This window comes from Ornithodoros turicata, unplaced genomic scaffold (genome assembly GCF_037126465.1).
Source record: "Ornithodoros turicata isolate Travis unplaced genomic scaffold, ASM3712646v1 Chromosome23, whole genome shotgun sequence".
Lineage (NCBI taxonomy): Eukaryota > Metazoa > Arthropoda > Arachnida > Ixodida > Argasidae > Ornithodoros > Ornithodoros turicata.
In genome coordinates, this window is record NW_026999342.1 from 1,836,137 (window position 1) to 1,860,961 (window position 24,825).

Sequence of the window (24,825 nt, forward strand, 5' to 3'; positions counted from 1 at the left end):
CATTGGATAAGCCGGTAAGCACACTAGTCATTCTAGCTCACCATACTTGCGGCTGTTCCTTATCTTCCGTCACCCCCGTGTGTCAATCAGGCAGATGACCACGAAATTGACAGCCGGATAGCTGATGCAAAGATCGCATTGGTGCACTGCTCCGCGCAAAAAATAGGTAAATCAAAACCAATTAATTACTCGAAAAAATCATTAAGTGTGGACACGTTTTTTTTTTCTTGCAATATTTTTCGCTGAAGGTCCCGATGCGTAAAACAGAGGTTCCGTAAGCGTGCGAAGTAAAATTTAAAACTCAGGATGTTTATTTAATTAGTGAGCGTATGCAAATGAGCAGCTCACTACTCAGTTCATAGCCGATGTCCCAAGTACCTTTACCAAAAAGAAATTTCTTTGATGGCGCTAGCTGTTCACGAATTATTCAGCCGGGGATTTTCTTGAAACACCTTGTAGATAGACATAATGTCTCTCCGCTTTGAGGAAAGGGAGAGATAGCTGGCTTGGTTGTACCATTGTACCATGTCTATTTTCTGTGTGAAATACATCAAACAAAGTAAGGTGTGTAGTGTCTGTTAAAATGAAAATTGTATAGTGTTCGATAATCTTATGTCACGAGGATGATTTTATGCTGGTTCAAATGATGGATTATTTTCCTGTGTTGTTCACGTTTTGGAGAATGTGCGGCTTACAGAAACCGATTCGCTCTGATATTGTTGTCTGTTCTCTATTAGTGCTGACTATTGTTTGTTTATGTTCCTCTGTTCTTCAGCGTTAAGTCTGTGCTAGTCACGATTGGAAGTTATTAATTTGTAATGTCCCACGCTGTGATAGATTGTTTCACTATTGTTTTCCTGCATGTGTGTGTTGTCTACGTGTTGCATGATACGCATTTTTGGCTCTCTATTAGTGCTAGGTGTTGATCGTGTTATGTTGGTTCTCATTATTTCTTTACGTCTGTGCTATTCACTTAATAAGAAATTGATTACTTAAAAGTTGTGTCATGTTGAAACCAAGCATATGCAACTTAGATAACATGTTGTGCTCGAATTCTTTACAGCACCTAACAAAAAAGTTCACGCTACATGATGAAGAAATTATTAGTGTTGCAATAATGGTGATCACGACTCAGGCTCGCTGAATAATTGAACTTATAATTTTGATTGTTATCATATTGGTTAAAAATATCTTGTATGATTAAAAGACGCGTCCTGTGATATAGATTCATTGAAAACGTGTGTGTATGATTATCATGAATAAAAATATTGCGTTTGATTCTTCGCGTGTGATACCTCTTGAATGTATTGCACCATACCTGTAATAGGCAAGTATATTTTTTATTACGTGAATTGTATTGTAATGTGTTCAGATCTTCTGTTTCAGATCTTGAAGGTTTTTTCAGCTGTATTTTCTCCCTTCACAGATTGGCATTATAATTCGCAGCACCATTGGCATTAATAAATATATTTCCACGTGTACTTTTATGTGTGACTGTCATTTGCATGTCTATACGTGCATATAAACCGCCTACCACACAACTGTTGTTGTGAAAAAAAAACAAAAAAAAAACAAGTGAAGACGGCCCAGGGGCGATGATGGCATCGCTTGGCGGTGTTACCAGCGTGTATGTCCGTATTTGCATGTAAACTGCTCACGCGCCACCCACCGCACACGGAAAAAAAATTCCGAACGAAGTCGACTCAGACGGAAAAATGTGCAACGACAAGCGCACGGGTAGCACTCCGCCCACGCGCCACCCACCGCACACGAAAAAAAAATGCGAACGAAGCCGGCCCGGGCTGAGAAATGCGCGACGGTAAGCGCACGGGTAGCTCTCCACCCACAGGTAAGCACATGGGCAGTCTTCTGTCCCATGCGCCACCCACCGCGCGATGACAGTTTGCGAGTTAAGTCGGCCCAGACACGACGGTAGCACGTCCTGATGGCGAACTAGCTCAAATGCACAAGGCCTTATACTATTGTCGCCTCTTTTTTAATCACGTTGTGGGCTGGTTTGCGACCTCCTTTCGTCGGATTGACAGCGAAGTCATCAAGTGATCAAAAAGTGATCAAGCGCTATGCTCTTGGAGCTCCCAAAAGCATGATGTTTGGCGATTTCTTTCGATAGCGTAACTCCACAATATACCTGCCAGTTATCATGAAATTCAGTAAATTCGGCACGCTCTTCACATCGGTGGTGTACTGTAGTACTGTACTGTAGTAAAAGTGACTTATACTTTGCAAATTTCAGAGGTCGAGTCGCAAAAATTCACATAATAAAACTTACGTGACATGACAATCACATCAGGGGATTGGTAAAAACATATTAAGAAGAAATGCTGTTGACCGCATGATTCTAGGTGGCGTAGTTTTTTTAAAAGTTATAATTCAATGACACGTTTTCTGAGACACGAAACATCATTGGGCTTGCACATATAATTGTATTTCTGATCAATAGCTTCATACAAGCTGTGGCAAGAGGTGACCGACATCGCCATCGACATTATTGCACCGACCCGGGTAGGAAACCAGGAATTCTGAATTGTCTCTGTTCGCGGCAGAATTATAATGTACTGGACGAAACGGTCGTGCTTCTTTTTTGGTTTATGTACTTCTAAAATATCCCGTATGATAGGAAGCATGTCAGGACAGGTACAGACGAAACGGAAAAGGCATGTTGACCTCCATGTCCGCCGTTACAGGCCGTCGCCTACAGTTGAGCTTTTATCGGGGTACTGTTCATGATGGACATTAGTTTCACTCATATAATTCACGTTAAAACAGCGTGTGAAAAACGCAGTTGTATGATGATAAATCAACGTGATTTCCGTGTGTATGCTTTGCATGTGAAAGCCCGAACTAAAACTTATTCAGAAACAACGCTGTTCATTCTACGTTTACAGTAACGTTAAATTCCGTCATAAGTATCAACGCTGCCATAACGTGCGCCATTGTTGTGCTGGCATGTGAGTGCTGAACCTGCGTTGATCTTTGCTGATAAATTTTTGTTGCGTGGAGGTTATTGGTCACTTCAGCATGGAGAAGCGTAGAACTTTAATCTGAATTAGTTTTTGAGGTAAAAATTGCCAAAGTTGACACTTTTTCCGAAAATGGGCATAAGTGAGCGGGTAATACGGTATGAAGAGGTCGGACGAGCGTGGACTTTCCACGACTTTAACTTTAATACAGTCTGCGTGAAATCGATATTCGTACTTCGCGTTTCACAAAGTACAATCATATTCGACGTGGATTTTACATTCCACCAAGCATCTGTGTTGACTCGGTAGTGAGGGTTTACTGACACTTAATTTCATATCCTTCATGCCAATCGCTATGCTACAGTTCTGGTAATTGAAAAGAAAGTCGGGGTGCAGTTTTGCAGTGTGTATTGACCAACACGTTGACGTCTTGAACAACATTTACTTTTACATTATACACTCTCGCTTTGATTTTCAGTTCCATGCTTAACAGTGCCAAGTTACTAGAGCACAAGCATGCTGCTCAAAATGTTAAAGCAGGGATTTTATCCGGCACCCTCCAACGCCCCCCGAAAAAAAGAAAGAAAATTGCAACGCTCCCCAATATACCTGACAAAGCTATAAAGAGCACTAAGTCGAGGTACATATGGGTATCACAGCCGCGCAACGGGACACCTAGATGAAAATCCTGGGGATATCCCTTCTTTGAACAGAAGACACATCTACTGGATCCTATATAAACCCGTGAATAAAACTGCATTCCGGGACAGGGGTATTCAGTTCGTGTATGGTGGTATGCAAAATGTAACTCTGTCCTAGAGATGCATCAGAATTACGACAAAAATTTTCCTCCTCCACGAGTGCTCTGCACACGAAGCGGCTTGTGGTTCGCAGAAAGTACTCGTGCAACAGCTGGTATGCAAATGTGGATTAACCAGCTTGATATCGTCATTTGTCGACGCAGCGAGTTGTTCGTAGAAAGTAATAACAGTCAACGCACACCACTCATCAGTGTACGCATACATTTCGCAGTCGTGCGTTGTCGGTGATGCAACGTATAGCCTTACCATCCTGAACGATTTCGAACATCTCCTTGTAGCTTCTTGGGTGACTTTTTTTATATCAAATAAAAACCGTACTTCCGCGATTCTTGACACCCTCTTTACCACGTGCGCTCTACGTCGATGGAGACATTCAAGCCTTCAAGCAAACCGAGAGCCCCATCCATAGCGGCTTCTCCACGTTGTAATACAGTCAACCCTAGATTTATGAATGCCATTCGTTTCTCGAAAAATCGTTCATAAATCGGAGTGCAAGGTGCGCGGAATAGAAATGGGCTGAAATACGGCGGGAAGTTTACTAGATTACGTTTGTTTGTGAAAATACTCCGTAATTGTGTTGTGCACTATACATTCGGCTGTATTTCTCTTCTTCGGAAGAGACGATCCAAGTCTGGCACTTGACTCGTCCGCCTGGTCCTCGAAGCACTGTATCGTACTGTGAATGTGATTCCAACCTGAGCGAGCTGTCATAGTCACAGCTTCGGAACAATACTGCTAGTTATCTTCAATGTCACTATGATGTCAATGGCAACTGCACTAAAGCACCATCATCAAGCGGCTCACACATGTGTTTACCGTCAGCACAGCAGATGCACTCCTCTATTCTCACTCGCTAATTTTTGTGGCAGCGGGACAGTGCACGGGTGCTTGAACTTTATGCTTTGTTCATGTTTATTGACGCGATCCCAGTATTTCCCCGTGCGTCAACAACCCCTTTCATAAATCGCGGTCAGAACACACATGTTTTTGCGGTTCGTTCCCTGAAAATCTGTTCACAGTTCGGATATCGAGGGCTCATAAACCGAGGAAGAAATACATGGAAAAAGTTTGCTTCCTTGTGACGCCGTTCATAAACCGAGGGAATTCGTAAATTTTGGGTTAATAAAAGGAGGGTTGACTGTATTAAGAGCTTCGCGCATTTCACCAACAAAAACGGTGGCCGAAAAATTCAGAGGTCTTTGTTTTATACACGACCATGGTGTGTATTTATCAAAATGTTTTTTTCCTGCAGGGCGTTTCCCAGCTAAAACGTCCAGGGACCCTGCTCGACCCCCGCATTTTTTCTGGAAAAATTCTGAGGTGTTTTGGTCGCATTTAATGTTTGACTACGGAGCATTTCTGTGCTGGTTCCATGCGTCTCGGCGCTAGGCACGATGGAAAAGCGCGCTGCGCCAAAACCACTATACGTAAGGAAAACAACTGGGGCACACTGAAAGCGCGTGAAATATTGCCATTTCTCTAATGGCGTAGAGGAATGTCTACTCTATGTTTGTGCAAAGTCACGGATGTTTTACTGCAATTTGTGTGCTTCCACGGAGGCGAGGAAAATGAAGGATTTTTTAAGTAACAATTTATCACTTCAACTTTGCTGAAATTTTTTTTTATGCGTGGAGGTTATTGGTCGCTTCAGCATGGAGAAGCTTAGAACTTTAATCTGAATTAGTTTTTGTGGTAAAAATTGCCAAAGTTGACACTTTTTGCGAAAATGGGCATAAATGAGCGGCGAATACGGTATGAAGAGGTCGGACAAGGAGCGTGAAATGAATTTCATATTGTAGCTGAGTCCGCCTCCTAAAACATAAAAAATATCGATGGTGTTTTTTGATAAAGTCGAGAATTTTTTTTTTTTCGTGAAAGATGGTCTGCCGCTCACTTCAGTACAGCGTCCATCGGTCTTGTCGCCTGCAGAGCGCGTTTTGTTTTCTCTTCCGCGCCCGCCACCCTATGCGCACACTTTACTTTATTCATTTATTTTTTTGCTATTTTGTTTTATAATTCGTATCATATTTCTCTATGTAACGGGTACCTTGCGATGTACCTGTGGCGATCCTTCATAATCCGCTTTCGGGTAACTGTTTCGCCAATCGCCAACAGAACCGGTGTTGTAACACTTGTTTCGTCAGTGTGGCTGCAGAACCTATTCAACTGTCGGATGACACGCGTCGTACGACCATGTCGTGTGATGTTTAAAGGCTGAGACAGACGTACGACGAAATTTGCAACCCGTCGTGCGACGCGTCGCAGCGCAAAGCATCCTGGGACGGATTCTGGAGAAATAGGTCGTCGCAGGAGCGCTCTGCGACAAGTCGCAGCGCGACAAAACTGCTTGGATATCTCCGCTCCCGTCGGTTGGTTGTCGTGCAGATGTAGTGACGTCATGAACCAAGCAGCCAATGATGCTGCCTCTCTGGTAGATGCGATTGGTCAGAGAAAAAATGGCGGACAGTGTGTGTTCTGAACGCAAACAGTGGCTGATGTCGTCGTGTTGCGCCTTGAAAGACACGTGAAATAAGGAATGAATTGTTCTCGTTTACTGTGTTTTACGAGTGAGCACATTTGGTTATGTTAAATAAAGTGTAAGCGAGTGTATCTCTGGTCGCGCTGTTCTAGCAACACGGCGGTCCAGAGCGACATATCGTAAGCATTTCGCCGCCCATGTGTCTGCTGATGCAGCACGCGACAACTCGTGACGCGAAACTGTGAGACTCGTCGCACGACGGGTCGTGCATTTTGTCGTACATGTGTTTCGCCCTTAAACTCTGTTCAAACATCTGCGATCACTACTTGTTAAACAGGCACATTCTCCACCATTCTATTTCATTTTTTGTCGGGTAAACACGTCAATTTGCGTTTGTCATTGCTGTCTTCGATATCCGTTGCGGTCTTCCAGTGCAAGCTCGCGCATCAAATTTTGATAACTCCCGAGAGGCTTGCGGTGCAGCAGCCATGGTTGCGACCACATTGGCTCCCCCTCAGGCTCGTCGTCACTGCTGTAGGCATGGAACGATATCGATATTCATATCGACATTTTATGCCTGCGATATTATCAATAATTTATCAATATTTATCCGTAAAAATGTTGATATCCGCATCCATCTTACATTGATATTAAATCGGTACAGATATCGTTATGTATGCTTATAGAAATATTAATAATTAGACAGCTTTTGCGCAGTGACAGGATATGAAAATAGGAGCGTGTCAACGAATCTATTAACCAAACTTGAAGGCATTTCCCCCTCTATCCCACTTAATGTGGTTTTGCGACATGATGCTGATATTTCCTGTAAAAATATGATACACGTTAGGGGAAATTTTTGTCAGTTTCTAAAAGCCCGTGGATTGTCCGGGGCTGCATTTCGTGACGAACGACGCATTACAATGTGCAGAACGAGTTTGCCGAGCGTAACGTACACGGCAGTCGAAACCGAGGATTTTCTGTTGCTGGCGTGGCGGATCTGAAGAGGGCGACATCCTCGCATTCTAGTGAGAACAATTATCTTCACTTCTAGGGTACATCTAAGACTAGCTCTCTCTGCATAGGGTGAACGCAGCCGCGTTGTCTGCTACGAATTTCCCCCTCTAGACTCCCATGCACAGCTCGCGATGTGCACAAAATGTGTAGCTATACGCTTAACGACACACTACATTTTGGAGTGGAGTAAATACATAGCGGAGGAGGTTTGAACAAGTTTGTGAGTACACAACATCAGTAGACAACATTCATCCGTGGTAAGCGTGGGCGTCAACATGGCGGCATTCGCTTCTACTGAGGGTGACTTCACCATAAACACAGGCACCCTCTCCACGTCCTTCGGGCAGCGACATCGGCGTGCTTCATAAGTCGCGTTTTGCGCAGCGTGCTTCGGAAAAAATTACGCCAAAGCTGCTCCATAGCGTGGCAGGCGTGTTCACGCGCAGCATGAACTAAAACCAACCGATGTATAGCCGATGCACGAGCTGAAGCGGCGTTCACTGCATAGTGCCGAGGCAAGAAAGGGTTCGGTATTATTCTGATTGTAGCTTGGTAACGGAATCAAAGTTTTGAATGACGACAACGAGTTCGAAATTAACACAGTGTGTAACGTAATTTCAAGAGAAATTGTGGTGTCACCTTGAAACCATAACTTTGTAAGGAACCGTTTCGTAGCAGACACGATACAAGAAATACACTTCCCAATCGCACAACGGCGCTGCTGCTCAAGTTTATTTTGAGCACTCATGTGTAATGTGATCGCTACTGCTCCCCTCCCAGTACAGTCAGATGAAGCGGCATTTCGAAGTGAGCAGCAGGGTGTCAGTCGTACGAGAAGAGACAGATATTGTACATCCTGCGAAGGCACCGTTTTTAAACGTGAGTCTTTCATGCACTTTTGAAGCCTCGGTGAAACCGCGTCGCGTCAGTTTGAGGGCGAAGGGCATTGAGAGGGGCTCTCTCCCTCTCGCGACGCGATTATCCTCCACGTGCACCGCGCCACTTTTGCTGAGAAGAAACGTTACCCCCTCTCCCTGAGAAGAAACCGGCGGGCGCGCACGCATAGTGTCGGTATATCGCGTTCTCCGTGAGGTCGTCCACGTCGTACGGCTAAAGGGAGAGCGCGTAGACTAACTGGTGCATGATGATGAAAGAACGAATAACCGAGCGACTCGGGACACGCAGACAAACACGAAAAGTTCTCAAACACAGTAAATGGTTTTGAAAGAAACAGTGGAGATAACGTAACGCGGGAACGGTGTAAATAGGCCATCCTTTCGCCCTCTCCTTCCCCCTCCGGGAGTTGCTGTGTATTTAGGAGGCTTCTTGTTGCTAAACTATTTACTGTGTGGTCTACACGGATACCGCACAGCTATAGTGTAGGCGGTGTGCTGCGGAACATCCGCGCAAATATAGAGTTCACAGATGTGTCGCCTTTAGTGCTCCTTTAACTGCACAGAAACGCTTGTTGTTATTGAGCTTCCAGTTGTCGCGCTTCATTGTAACATATATCAGGGTTCCTTGCCATGCTAAACATGCACAATATTTTGTGTGCTTTGCCTTTGGACAGGACGGACGTTGGGAGGCAGAGAAAGTCATCACTATACCACCCAAGAAAGTTACCGGCTGGATGTTGGATGCAATTCCTGGCAAGTCATATTTCTCATCTTGTTGCATTACGATGTGGGAGCGATAGAAAATGATGTCTAGGTAGCGTTATACATATGCCAGTAAAACTAGCTCGAGCAAGGAAGGACAACTTTCCGGAAGAATGAACTTAATCTGTCCTGGACAGAGTGCAGGCTAAATCGCAAGTGTCTTCCGGGAACCTGCACCCGAGGCATCTTTTTAAGAACGGCTAAGTACTCGCATAATTCGAAATGTCAATCTGATTACGGACAGGCGGAGGTTGTTGTGTCAGGGCTACTTGAATTACCAGCTGTAGGGTGGGACAAGGGCAAACCTGCGGGACAAATACTTGGATTGTGATCAAGCAGGAGAGCTACCTATGGAGGTAGGCTCCTTTACACAAACAGGACAAACTTAACACTAATTCTGACACTAACACAATTCTGAAAGGCAGGATAACAACGTTCCAAAGCTTATTGCGCTCTAAGCTTCTTGTGTGTAGATATTGTCATGTAGCAGACACTAACTTCACGTTACAATCCTACAAGCTAGATAGCAACACTCTCTAGGAGAGTTTGCTTCCGTTTGCTCGTTTTATTGTCGTCGAGCAGGAGAACGACGTATGGAGGTTGGCGCCCGTAGTCCAGCACGAACTGCCTGAAACAGACCTAAACTACGCAGTCGGGGCCATAACGGGCACCGGCGTATCCAAATTTGGAAATGTATTTCCGCAGTCAGACATGTCAAATGTTTCCGATCCCTTGCTACAACCTAAAGTTCCATGAACCTTACGGTGGCCCATTCAAGTTCAAAAACAACCGCCACTCTGCTCCATAGAAACAGCGGAATCTGACACTGGTGGTGGTGGTGGTGATGATGGTGATGGTGAAAGGGCTCGCCGTTGTCGGCCTCACAGAATCTGACACTGAAGGAAGCAGTGCTCCGGTAACGCCGAGATACCGCAAGACGGCCAGTCATCCGTGCGACAGATATGGAAGGAGTGTAAACGCTCACTGAGCAGCAGTACACCATCAGCCAGCTTCCATTGGAGGCTCGCCCGAGGAGCGTCTAACCAACCAGCTGTGATATGTCGCCATGCCCTCCAGGAAGGACCACCCACGGCACAAGGCAGGGAGGGAGTCAACAGTGCCTCCATGACTGCGGTCTAGAAATCTGTGCCTTCCCAGAGAGAGACGTCAGCGTCCGGAGTATCTCGCGTACGCGTCTGACGGGAACTATGCATGGCAGGTGGGAGTAAGTTGCCATCTTCCCATGCAGCGCGTCAAACGGCGGCGGCAGCCATCAGACGTCCCACAGTTATTAGCACAGAAATATCTCTCCCCATACTTGGCGCAAAGTATAAAGTGTCTGGGCACACTATGCCTAAAGTTGGATGATTGTTTGGATCCAAGTGGATTACAGACTCAATCCAAGCCATCCAACTGGCAACTTGTCCAAGCCAAGCCTAAATGCTCCTAATGTCATCAAGAAGCACTGCGAAGGCGAAGATAATGCCAAATCGTCGGTTTGTGAATTGAGGAAACGTATTTTTCGAAGTTCTTGATCTACAATATGCTGCACAGTTTTGTGAAATTGGTGATTTGTGGCTTCCGGGCTTCAAGCCCTGTTTACGTCGTCGCGTTTGTTGGAGTAGTGTTGTCGGTGCTGTGGCCTTTATATTTGCATGCCAATTACCACTTCTACCGTGAACGATGACCTGCGTTCGTTTTTGTGAATTCGTTTCAAGTTTAGCGAAGTGAAGTACGCAGCATATGATCATCGTGCTAGCTGCATCATGCAATTGAACTATTAACAGATGCATCAAGTTGTTTGCATCGAATGAACTGCGCATGTTGACGGTACTTGGCACAGAGCTCTGTAGGTCGATGTGCGATATCACAGTCTGCCGTGATTCAGGCAGAATAGCTATTCGAATGCACGAAGTAGAGGGAAATGTGTAGGTGAATGAGAAAGCAACATACAACTTTGTTGCAACAAAGAAAATCCGTTTATTAATGCGAGTCACGATTTCATTAGAGAATAGTACAGTAAAATTAAGCTGTTTCACGGGTAGTCAACAGGCATGTAGCTGCTGCTGCCAAGGAGCATGTAAAAACGTAGTTGTGGATGGGATGCTGTTCTACAGCGCTACGTCTGAGTAAACTATACTTGCGTCTGTTTTTTTTTTTTTAAGTATGCTCCCTAGAAAAGCGAAGAAAAATGTGGAGGTACAGTCTTTCAGTTTCCCATCTGTAAATCAGGATGACATCAGGTGCGGCTGATGCATTTGAGTGTTATAATCTTCATAATTTTTCTCTTTTCTCTGTGCAAATAGACCTCAGGTAAAGGAAGTCCAATATACAGTTGTCACAATTAATGGTCACAAATGCTTAATGTTGTGATGTCAAAAGTGCCTTGCATAGTTTATTTTTGCACTAAAATAATTTTACATCATACCTATACATTCATATTGCCACTAATTAGTAGATATGATTGGAGTTCAGACAGAGATCATGTTCAACCAAAATTGGGGCTCAACTGATTCGGGGTAATAATCAGTAGCAGATGAGTTTAACCTGAAAAAATCAGACCGTAAATATAATGTTGTAGGTACACAGGCTGTTCGACACAGATACACCTCTATATTAAAAGAATGGATGGTGATCATGAGTGGTCTACTTTATTGTACCAAATACAATTAACACACAATTTATGAATGGTCAATATTCCTGCAAAATATTATAATTAATTGAGATTCATAAAGCGAGGCTTATAATTTTGCAATAAATAAGGAAATGGGTTTTGTTTGAGAGGGCACTGTTAATAAAGTAGAGGAATTTGTGAATTTCATCAATCAAGAGAGGATTCTATTTTGTTTCAGTGAAAATACAGTTCCATTGACTTTTGCTGTAACAAGTTGTGACTGTATTACACAGGCGCCTTCACCACGTCATGCCGTGCTGCACTGTCAGTGTCGGTACTCCCCATATAAAAGAGGTGATCGACTGAGCAGCCACGATGTAGAACATGTTGTAGCACATAGCTGCTTGATGTAGACAGTCGTAGTGCCCGCGCACTTTGCTGGAGATTCTTCCTTGGTTTTGGTATAATTGCTCAAAAATTTAAGCCATAGTTTTGTGGTTCGTACATGAATTTTAGTCATGTAACATGTGCTAAATGAATATGCCTCACACAAACTATCTGGCCACCCTTTTTTGGCTTTTCTGGCTTTTAAAAATTACATTTATGCAGCAATCATGTACTTTTAATTAGTACTTTACTTTTTAAAGGATTTGAAAACGCTTGCTCAAGCAAAAAGTACTCTGCAAGCAGACTTTCAACTGAATGGCCCATGTGAAGCCGTTCCTGTGTCATGGCTTCATGGCAAATGCTTGAAGAGGTTTGCATCTGAGACACACTTTGCTGTTGGTATACTCTTGCATGACCTGCACACAAGCACAAGCAGGATCAAATTGAGAAAACTCACAGAGAAGTGCAGAGGCACACTGACACTAAAAGGAATGAAACAGTGTAAGCTCCATCACCTGAAGATGTATACTTTGTTGACCTGGTGCCGGAACGCTAGGGCATGCACCAGGCTTCAGCACAGCTCGACTGTGTCCACCATAAAAGGAGCATTGCTGAAAATGAGTAGAGCACATGAGGTCGTGTTTGCAATCAGTGTAGGATTTCGCATTCACTCCCTCAAGAAAGCTGAACCCATTTCGAATATCGTTCGTATGTTGTTGTGGGCGCCACAAATTTTCATTAACAATGTTACAGAAACAACAGAAGTAGTGCCCTTTTTATCTTTATGTAGCACACGCATAATACACCTTCAAATGTGTCGGAAGAAGCTATAGGATCTCCAGCCGCAGGTGCATGCATCCCCAGAGCCTTCTCGAATGGAGCTGTTAATGGGGTGCAGCACCTGCTTGCCATATTCCCAGAGTGAAAATATCTGAGTGCTTGTATTATCTTGAGGAAAATACAAGGTGCTCCTCTATGTGCGTGTACTTGCATCTGAAATGCAATTATTTTCTTTGTAACTTGCACTGCTTCTTTCGGTACCTTTTCTCAGATGGTTGAACAAAGACATGGCAGATGGGATCAAACAAATATAAGTAACTGGGATAAGGTGGGTGCTAAGCGGCATGCTACCTTGCAGCATGTGCCCTCTAGTCAATGCTGTGTTAGTAAAATATTTGTGATGTTGAAATTTATTGGTTTGGGTGAATATTACAAATATAAAGCTATGTTTGTACATATTGGCAGTCTGATGTACAAAGCTGCACGGCCAGGGAAAGACAAACTTAATTCACTCAAAAAGAATTTCACACACATGAAAGTAGGAAAAGCAGGATACTTACTTTAGGAAAGATGCTCCTCATCCACCCTCTCTGCACTGCTTGCAGTTCTCTTTTATGCATTTATTGGGCAACAACAATAACAACTTTATTTTAAGATTATGAATGGGGAGTTCCATCCATATGGTTCCATCGCCAGAGGCCAATGAGGAGTTTCATGTTTATGTTGCTGACTTCCGAAACAGAGCGTCGAAGCTCTCGGATTTCGGCTCCGTTTAAAGGCATCGGTAACCACGATATCTTTGAAATCGCCAATAAACTCACTAATTAAAGACACGTTCACGCGTTTTATGGCTTGACAGGTTTAACAACCACAGAATAGAAACCGAAATCTAAGTAGGCTCGAGTTAGAAAGCTCAAAGGTGGAGGCTAGTCTAAAAGAATACATCGGAACACTAAAACGCACAAGATATGACCCCACTCTAGATTTAATCGCTTTTTATCACGTTTCACACGTCTTTGTTTGGTACACACAGTGACAAAACGACAAACATGAACCAAAACCATTGTTCAGATTTCCTCCGCCAAAACTAGCGGGCTCCGCCAGTTCTGGCCTGGCAACACGGGGACGCCTAATGGCGGCTTCCTTAGTTTGACGGCAGTTTTGGATGAGCTCCGGTGACCTGATGCATGGTGCGAAACGAGGAAGGAACTTCTGCTCTCTGGCGGCTGTCGTGGTGTCGGTAAACAACCGTACGGCATGACCGAGGAAATAGTGCGCCAAGCACTATCAAAACCTACTCCTAGGATTTTAACCTGAGGTCTTACAGGGACTTGAAACGGTGCAGCACAGGTTGGCTGAACATTTAAAAAAGAGAGCGACACTTTTGAATTTGTTTAATCTTCCCCTAGAAACTGTACCATAGTCTTCAAATGCTTTCAAAACTGACTAGAGAACTCTCGCGCGGTAGTATGACGGAGACATCGTCAGCGTACGAAAACAAAAGTGGTGGGCATCTATTAGATGGGTGTATATCGAAACTACCCATTCGCGTTTGTACCCGTCGCCTTTCTACCTGTTCTCCAAACTCGATCCCCTCTCCTTGCGCCCTGCGCAAAACAACCCGTACCGGTTTTTCTCAAAACAACCCATTCGCGTTTGTACCCGTCGCCACTCTGCCCACTTTCAAAACTGCTCTCGCCTTGCACTCTGCGCAAAACTACCCAGAACAACCGTTTAGCGATTTTTTTTTTTTTTTGCCGCGATGGTGTCGACCGTCGACACCGTGTTAGCGTGTTTGTTTACAAAGCAGATTCAGTTTCAAGGGGAGGCTGGGATGTCCCGCTAAGAGAATGACACGGGCCTTTATTCTGCCAAAACTGCATCTATTAAAATTTTATGGGCTAATAAAATGCAGTATTATGCATTTTCCTCTTCTTTATTCTTTATTTCAGCTGTTCCCCATACATCAGCATTCCAGCCACCCGAAATGTTGCTCTGTGCCGCATTGTTCGCCAATCCCGCCAGAGTACGTTATTTCACGACCCCGCCCCCTCGGGAAAACAAAAACTTTGCGCCTCTATTCAGGGGTGTATAAATCCAAGCCGCACAATAAAGGTTGTTCTGAGGCTGTACCGAAAGTGAGAGTGCGGAGGGATGGACGGGTGCAGCACGGTCATCGTCTTCCTGCAATGTCAAGCACTGCAATTGGTAAGACAACCACCGACCACCCCCATACACCTAAACCTTCCGTACATTGTGATGCATGAGCGTTGCAAGATACCCTACTGGAAATAAATGTTATCCGACTGTAAAACGCACAGTCGCGTGCAGGAAAATGCGTACTTTGACAAGCCTGGATACAAAAATATAAACACCGAGCTTGGACTAACCTAGTAATAAACTAACCAACACTCGTCCGCCGTGTTAAGCCGAACGCCCGTGAGGCTCTCGTTCGGTAACACACTTGGACAGACATCGAAAACCCGTGAATTTGAGTGGTTATCTTATATGAAGCAATCGAGCACTTTCATTATTTCGAAACCGTGAAATCGGGAGCTCCGGAATTGAAAGTCGCCGTGAGGACATGAACTCGACCTGATGGGGGCCGAAAATGTTTAGTACGAAAAAAAGGGACGCAAAAGGGAATAGTCAGCAGTACGCATGTCAACTTTCTATACAATGGAAAAAGGAAAAAAAGTACGTACACCGAGACTGTTCTCCTGAAATAGCCCTCTCTCATGTGGACTCCCGAGCCTTCGACATCGCGAAACTGTTAGGTCCTTCGTCGGCAAGGGCACTTGAAGACTTTCTGCATTCAACGGGGTTTATGGACATTCTATGACTCGCTGAATGTATGCTGTGTGCGCCCCCAGCGGTTCCGACATTTTACTCTCACTTGGTCGAAACTTTTGAACTACATGTTGAACTCCATTATCATCTCTGTTTTTCTCTGGGCATCATCTTCATCATCTCATCATGTGTTTGTGTTGTCTGTGTGTAAGTTTACTGGGGTAGCCAGTTCGACTTCGTCGAAACTCACATTCCCATTTTTATCTTTATCACATCACATGACTTCCTGAAATAGGGCGATGGCTCTGTGCGATGGGGTCCTACGAGAAGGGCGTTTTGAGGGAGATAGTTCTGATACGGGATAAAACCAGAAAGTCCTTTTGAGCAAGGTCATTTGAAGAAGGCCAATATGAGAAGGGAGAATTGAGAACGGGTAGTTCCGATAACCACCCTCGGCGGCGCGAAACCATATGTACTCAGTCTTGAAAATGCGCGGCAGACGATAGAATGTCTTCGACTGATCGAAGGAAGCCACAACTGCAGTTGAGTGTGAAGACATTATGCAATGGATGGCACCACGTAGCGCTATCCTGCCTATCCTGTGGATGTCTGACGACCTGCCAGGGACAGAACACACCTGGCACGTGTCTAGCACCTTTTGTAAGTGCGGCGAAACACGCAAAAGAAGTTCCTTGGCTAGGACTTTGTAGTTTCTATGCAACGTATTGACAAGAGGCCGTTGAACCTCGCGAAGATCCTCGGACCGTGGTCGAACGTTGCCCACCAGATGCAAGGCGTTCGTCTTCTTTCGCAGTAATTGTGCTCCAGCAATCTGGTGACGGCTCTCTGAAAGCCCCCATCATCATCCTCTCATCTGTTCCCAACGCGCAACAGGGCAGTGTACCGCCTCAGCGGCGGTGAATCGCCCACCTCATCATCATCCAATGTATGTGTGTGTGTGTGTAGCTGCATGCCAATAGAGTGATGGGCCGGTATGCATGCGCATCTCGTTTTCTGGACGGTCCTTGCACAGCAAACAACAACAACACCCTGCATGCTAGAACATAGCACCCTCAGGACAAGCATAGATTAAATACCCGAGCCAGGGAGTTACCAATTACCATACAGAAACGTTTGTAGAACTCAACTGGAAGGACATCTACGCCATGACACTTTCCCTTCGGCATTGAGGAGACAGCTGTTAGAATCTCTGGTTGCGTGAACGGCCCCGAGCCCATATGCTCTATCTTTTCCTCCGACAGTGGGCACTCTCGGCTGATAACGGGCTCATCGGGAGATGACTTCTCGTCAAGGGCCGCTAAATGCTCACGCATCGCTGCTTGAATGTCATCAGGTTCGGTTAGAAGTGAGCCGTCAGCTGACCGGAGCTCGGTTATACTCGAGCCCGGATTTCCTGCCACATAGGGCCGCAATAGCATGCGGAAGCAATAAGCTTTTCGACGGAAGCGCTCGACGTTTCTTTGCGCTACGAACTTGCGCCAAGAATGCATACGAAGAGACCCAAGGCGCCTTTGCAAATTCTCTGTTTCAGAAGCAGCGTCAGGGCTTTGAGAACAAGGATGGCGAAGAATAGCTAATACCTGCATGAGTGCATCTCTGCACTGCCGATGTTCACGCGCACACTGTCTCCCCCAAGACCGAAGGCGGTGTGCTGCTTCTTGGTTCAAAGCCGTCCGTGATCTGACCCAAAATCGGGTGCGGAACAGTCTTCCGACAGCAATCTGCATCTCTTGCATATCACGTTTAATTTTGGGATACTCGAGCAAGGACACGTTCAGTCGCCAAAAACAGCAACCAGAGCGCAAATTTAGGAAGCCAGATAGAAAAAAAAAAAAAAACGGGGTGATGATCTGCAAGATCCCCAGCAGGTCGGGTCACACAACCAGAGATGAAGTCTGCCAAGCCTTGCGAGACATAAAATATTTCTAGCCGGCTGTGGCGGCCACGTGAGTTAACCCAGGTGAACTCATATGCGTTACCATGTACGTGGGATCAAATATCAATGAAGCCAATGGAGTTCACCAGGCGCTCCAGCTCTCTGTTCGCATGCCGACCGTGCTGGCGGTCTATCGTACAGTTAAAATCACCTGCCAAAAATTAAGTTCTGACTTCCATAAAAAATAAAAAATAAAAAAAACGTGTCGATCGTGCGAAAAAAAACAAAAAAAAACGGAGCGCTCGCCGCGGCGCACGGGGGCGTAACCACTGACAGCACACAGTGTTTTATTCTTGTGTTCCAGCTCAACAGCCGCCACACTTCTCTCGATGTCCGTGTCGAACCACCTGATGGATCCCCCAAACAACTGAAAAAATAAAATTCCCGCACCAGCTCTGTGGGGTGAACTACAGCTAAAGAAAGCCCTGAGCATATGCGAAACCTCTAAAGACTTTATATCCCGATCCGATAGTGATCCGGTTTCTTGTAGGAGAAGGATGTCTACGGGAGCAGACCTTGCCCAGTCGATAACGTCTAACTTCTTCACCACTCTGCTGAACCCAGGTACATTTAGTGTGGTAAGACTGAATTCTCCAGTTAGGAATCCCGCACTGCAGACCCCCAGATGCTTGGCGCTTCTTGCAGATTCGGTGAAATCCATCTCATCAGCAGCTGCACCTTCCTCATCTATCTCTAGGTCAATAATTAACCTGTCGGAGGTAGAGGACAAGGCACTGTTCCCACCACCGCCAACTCCAGTATCACCGCCAGCATACCCGTCACTAACTGCAACTCACTAACGTGCAACTACTGCCTCAGTATCAGTTATAACAGCAGAATCTCCCCTGACAATGACCTCACCACTGGAAGGTGCACTGTCGGGGGCCGCCACAACAGTGGCAGGTACAGGGTCACCAATAACACGTTCATTCGCAACTGCCATACTAACAGCTTGTAGAACGGGATACTCATCTTCACTAGACGCAACTACGGTTGGGATGCCCGCACTGGTAGCTTGCGCAGCTTGCACAGCCGGCACAACGAGTGCGTTTGGTGGCACGCGACCAGCTCCAACACGGGAAGCTCACGTCAAAGCCGAACACGGCGTGGTCTCCACCGCAACGCCTACACAAGGCACCGCAACCATCATGCTCCACATTGCCAGAGTGGGTACAAAGCGGGGTCACACAGTCCTTCTTGAAGTGATCCTCCGTATTGCATCGCATGCACATGCGCTTTAGGCCATCATAATTGATGGTCAAGCGCTTACCGAGTCTGCTGATGAAATTCGGAACAAGGGGGCGCATTTCCATAAGAACACGACGGTTCCCTGTTTCGATTCCTTCTAATTCCTTCTGAAGGATGTCTGGCCCATATCCCATGAATGCCGTCTCTACCGCTGTATCCGGAATGAGGTCTGATACCGAAATGAGTGCCACCCTGACTCACCATTGCACTCGGACGAGACCATCTCAATCATGGCTGCCCTTCACTGTAAGTGAACCAAGGGCTTTCAGCGGCAGCCCTTGACTTCGCTATCAAGTTACATGCCCCACCTCCTATGTGACGCATACCCTTGACAACTTTTCCTACTGTCTTCAATAGTGGAAGTAGGAAATATGCCCGTGACACGCCCGGAGGCAGTGTCACGGAGAACGCTAAAAGCCGGCGGCTCAACCGCCGACGGTATACACTTTACAGGCTTCGCATTGTAAGGATACACCAAGAAAACAAATTAACAGACACTTACCCAGCAAAGCAAAAGAGTAGGAAATTACTGATCAAGGCAGGATCGAGCGAGCAGAGAACACAGGTGCTGACTTCGCTGTGTGTATTGCCACCAAGCAGGAGAGCTACCTATGGAGGTAGGCCCCGTTACACAAACAGGAAAACTAGTAGCGCACTATGCTGAAAGGCAGGATAACAACGCTCCTAAGGGAGATTGCAGTTTGTACGGGACATACCATGCGAAGAATCCATGAGATACGGGAGAGTCGCAACGGAGGACAGTACAGGTCTAGCAAAGTGGCTAGAAACCTGGCTCACCCTGATCATAGCGGAAGATGCGAGTGGAGCAAAGCCAGAGACGAGAGCACTCGACTCGCGGCCGAGCACTGCGTGTTCCCCGGTGATTAGCGCCTGTAGTCCAGTACGAACTGCCTGAAACAGACATAAACTCCCGAAGTCGGGGCCACCGAAGGCTAACCGGCACCGGCGTGTGCGGATTTGGAAATATATTTCCGCAATCAGACATGCTACATGTTTTCCATCCCTTGCTGCAACCGACAACGGGCCCATTTGTGCTACAAGCGCTTGTACGAGGTAAGACCCTTAGATAACGAGGCCGTCAGTAAAAAGTGCTTACTATTACAATAGTACTAGAAATTATACGGTGTTCCTTCATCATACTGCCTTCCATCATTCTCCCTTCCATTACGTATACACCGTTGGTCAGTACTTTCCTGTAGTTGTAAACAGTGCTGCAGGTCATCTGGTCAACCCCTACAGTAACCCTTGCGCATGTTCAATTGGTCGTGCAAAACTTGTCGCACAGTCTCTTCACCAGTGTTCACCATTTCTGCTACCATCTGAATGCTTCATCGACGACCGTTCCGAACATTTTCATTAATTTTCGCCGCGTGTGGTTCGGTCGCTGCGGTGACAGGGCGACACATAAGACAGAGAGACGCTGAAGAAACAGAAGGACTGACAGACGTGACACTGGACGGACATCCAAAGGTCCGAAAGAAACCCTCCAGCATACAGGGTGCCTACCGGGATCTAAAAAGAAACACGCTGCGTCGTGTGCAAATTTAAACGGCAGAATATTATGAGGAGTCACGTGTTCTAAACGCGTATATTTCTTATGATGCCTGATTAAGTAATTATGCGCAATTAATTAGTCAACCGTTTCAATTATTCGTCTTAGGGCCGAGATGTGAATTGGAGAGTTGGAGAGCCTATCGAGAAATACCCATCGCAATTGTTTCCTACAGGGTACGCCTTGCGGAGAGCTTTTTAACTGGCAAGAAAGAACGCACGCGAAATGGAAAGTGTATCACGTGACGCGAGGCGAGCGTACAGAAGAAGCGACCTTCAGGTCAGCTCTGACCTGAAGGTCCCTTATCGGCAGATAACGGGTGTAGTAGTTTTAGTGCTTTAGTAGCAGATGTCAGGTGTAGTACGCCTGGTCGCTGTAAGGAAATATGGCAGAATGAACCCGAATACTTTGCGCTATTTCACCAACAGCGATAGCTGTCAGGTCCACCTGAAACATAACGATTGCGTCTGTGGTGACGAAAGAATTCGCACGTCTGCGCATGCGCTGTGGATGGGTTGATGAATTGTCGCTTTTCCGGATTGCGGCGCTATGGATATCGCTGGAGTTAAGGAAGCACCATGGGATGCGGCTGTTCTCACCGCGCACATTATGCGCGGATTCTATTGTGACTTGCGTTCCGTTTCTTTTTCATTTCAGCTTTACGATAATTGTTTTTACGAATGCAATTCCGAAATTTGCTCAGTTAAGGTCACTTCCTTTTGTCACCATAACAACTGTGTATAAAGGAACGGGAGTTACAGGTGGTTGGACAATACAGCACGGGGTGCAACGTCTTCCCGCGTCTTACAAAGCGCTTCCAGGCTCGCCTGCAGGTTGCACGGTTGCATTTGCATGGTGAGGAACTAGACTCTGCGATAATATGAGGCAGACACAGGGTATAGACGGAAGTGTGAGGGGGGGATGTGAGGAAGGATGTGCGGCTCACAAGGCGGTTGTCTGTGTAGCGTACTGTCTTCTTTCCGCATCATGTCTACGTTTGATCCAAACCTCGCATCAGTGCCCCCGTGGCCAGCGTTACCACCTCCCGTTGCATAGTGGTTAGGATGATCGCTTTGCACGCCGAGACTGGAAGGTGACACGGGTTCGAATCCTGTCATCGGATGTGCTGTCTGAGGTTTTCTCTGTGTTTTCCGAAGACTTTCCATACGAATGTCGGCACGGTTCCCCCTGGTCGGCCGAGGACGCATACTAACCCCCTGTCCCCCACTCCTTCCTGCTCTCCTCTCTCCATCTGTCCACGCCTGTACGCTGCTCATAGCCACAGTTGCTTCGCGGCGCTAACAATCAGTGCCTTTGCAGCTTTCGTTTCTTTTCGTCGCAGAAATATTGGCGCAGACGTTCATACATTCGTGATTTATTTATTTAGTTATTTATTTATTTATTTATTTATTTATTTATTTATTTATTTATTTATTTATTTATTTATTTATTTATTTATTTATTTATTTATTTATTTATTTATTTATTTATTTATTTATTTATTTATTTATTTATTTATTTATTTATTTATTTATTTATTTATTTTAAAGATAACAGAAACTACTTGAATGGGATACAACAAACAACCGCCTGTTTACAGGGAACGTGCTGCATGTAGCTGAATTAATGTGACATTCTTTTCCAACCGGCCCATGATGCATCCTTGCCCCGCTGTCCCCCACTCCTTCCTGCTGTCCTCTCTCCATCTGTCCACATTTGTACACCACTCATAGCCACAGCTGTTCCGTGGGTTCGTCCTCACTGCTGCGTTTTGGCGCACAGGCATCCGTGCCGTTGGCACGCATCCTCAGGGCTCAACGCAGCGCAATGCGTTGACATGTTCTCACTGCGACGGACATGCCTCCGTCGGTTGACGGTGGTTGACACATGTGGGCGACGAAGCGCACCAACGTGAGTTCAGTGCATCCCCATGGCTAATTCCACCGAATTTCGAACAAGCGTGGGACCTCTGAGTCTCCGATTCGATAAAAAAAAAAAATTCGGTAGACCTTAGTGAATGCTGGCAAATTACCCAATTTCACCTTCGGGGGCAAAGCCGTTCGTGACGGAGAGGGGGTGAAATTATTGATGCTGTTTTTAGACTAGCCGTCGCAGGCGATTTCGCAGATTTCCATGGAGCCAACGGCGCGTCGCACGGCACCGTAACTTTTACTATACGACTTACGCATAGTGGGTAACCACCGGGATACTTGGTTTCGCTATAGCACCGGCAATTTTTTTTTTAAATATGCAAGCAGCAACAGACCGCGAAACTCGCTGGTTTTCGAGACCCTCTCATACGTGACCAGTTCATTGCAGAAATGCCAGATAAACACAGGTGTCTGCGCCATTCAAAAGTCTTTACAGTGGTGTCAATTTCGTTTCTTTTTTCTGCACAGAAGTGATATTTTTTGCCCATTTTCAGAAAGGCGTATCGCAAAATTAACGTAATTTGGAAGCCTATAGCACGAGTGCGCCACTAAAATCATGGCACCGGCTTCTCATATATCACAGGACAATGCTTGAACAATATCTGGAATAACAATTTGCATTCGTTGTTGACCGCAGCCGCCCCAACGATTTTTTCAAGCGAACGCCGATACACGGGCTCATGTCCTCCCGTCGTCTGCTCCTTCCGGGAGTCACTTTTGGAGCAGCTTGTGATACTGTGCAATGCAATCGCGTTCATTAATACAAACTTATAAAAGATGAAACTGTCGTGGGAAGTTATAACATCGATCTTCCCAGGAGCGCTGTTGGGCTGGGACGCTTCGTTTTTTTCGCTATAGAGCCTGTGGCCTTGCTGATTTTAACGAGTTTACCGCTCACGGGATATGCGTCTGGTGACGATTAGCCTGTCATATACCTCCCAAAAAGGTACAGGGGACACGTCAAGACCAGTTTTTGACAATCTTCGTGGTCGCGTCTGAAATTAATGAGGCCCTGAATGTTAAGACCTGAAGCAGGGCTGGGCAGGAATACTCAAAATTTGTATTATAATACAAATACATAATACTTGCTAAAAATTGTATTGTAATACTAATACATAATATATTTTATTTTCAAGTATTATAATACATAATACTATTACTTCCCTGTATTACTCGAGTAATACTAGTAACACTTTTAAGCCGTGGCAGACAGTTATTAGAAAAGGAATCCCAGACATATTTCTGAAGCCACCGGTCCGGTCACCGCATGTTTATTTCAGTTGATTGAACTTAAGAAGAAGCATCTTTTCAAATACGCCATCTTCTAACGATCGTCTGTTCGGTCTGAGTAGAAACTGCCGAGACGGTCAACCCGATGCAGAATTTATACCATGCATAGCTGTAACAAGGAACACTGCATTCTATGGAAGACATTGTGCCTGTGACTCAAACCAGGAACCAAGGGCACAGTGGTCAGGTTGTTCAAATTTAGGCTACGTGCCTTCCTGGAACGACAAGTACTTTACGGGTTAACCCTGGAGAGTCCAGGAAAAAAATGACAAAAGATCACGACGAAGTGACTAACTGACAGCTCTCAGGGCATTCTCTCGCGGGACGCAGGTGTGTGTGTCTATAATCCCCTTTTTTCTGCCTTACTTTCTGACGCACCGACCCTGGCTCCATTCTATGATATGACCCCCTAAGGGCTCCGGGTTGTTCACCCAGAGTGGAGAAGTTTCTAAGAAATTTCTCAGCCAGCTCCTGTAATCGTCCCTTTGTTGCACGTTGAAGTGTGATCCTCTGTTGGCAGAACTAGGTCGTGTTCGTAGGATTGGAACGGTACCGAAAGCATACACGTGTAAGACCCATCACCTCAGGCAGGACGGGTCATAAGTATTACGAGTTTTGCAGTAATACAATGCAAGTAATACTCGAATTTTTTGTATTATAATACGTAATACAAATACACTTATCGGATGAGTATTATAATACCCAATACAAATACTGTAAAGTATTACAGTAACGGTATTATAATACAATGTATTTGTAATACTGCCCAGCCCTGACCTGAAGACATATCGAGACTTCCTTGGAAGTTTCTCTTCCTGGTACGTCGACTTCGTCGACGCATCTCTACAATGAAGTCTTTGAGGATCTGCGAGCAGCGTACAGGGCAAGTAAATCTTTGCAAGAAAAACATGTCAAATTCTTACCCTGCTGCCAGCGTCCATGGCCGAGCGCGATATACAAGACAGTATCCCCGAAGCGACGCGGTGCATGATTCGCAAAGCGAAGAAGTTGGTTTTGGAAAGACATGTGTGGGCGACGCCCGACTCATACTCAAGAGATCCACTACATCAAGATGACTTGGACTCGGCTTTGAATTTCTACATCGTTGATGAACTGGTGTGCTCAGTCCAGAGACCGAGATCAAGAGATGTAGGTCAAGTAAAGGAAGGTGATACGAAAGTCGCAAAGGCAGAAAGGTACATGACGTGTTCAATCCGCGAAGCCTATGTGAAACCCACGAACAAATATCCGGACATATCCCTTAGCCTGAGCAAATTTTACTCTCTTCGTCCGAAGTGG

At 45.6% G+C, this 24,825-nt stretch overlaps 1 protein-coding gene across 3 annotated transcripts in view; it reads left to right on the forward strand.

Annotated features, from left to right (window-relative positions):
- Positions 1–24,825, forward strand: part of LOC135373261 (methanethiol oxidase-like) — a 326,674-nt gene that overhangs the window by 174,933 nt on the left and 126,916 nt on the right. For all 3 annotated transcript variants that reach the window (XM_064606490.1, XM_064606489.1, XM_064606491.1), the window contains exon 7: positions 8,869–8,947. In XM_064606490.1, the coding sequence (XP_064462560.1) occupies positions 8,869–8,947 (79 nt within the window). The remainder of the gene's footprint in view (positions 1–8,868; positions 8,948–24,825) is intronic.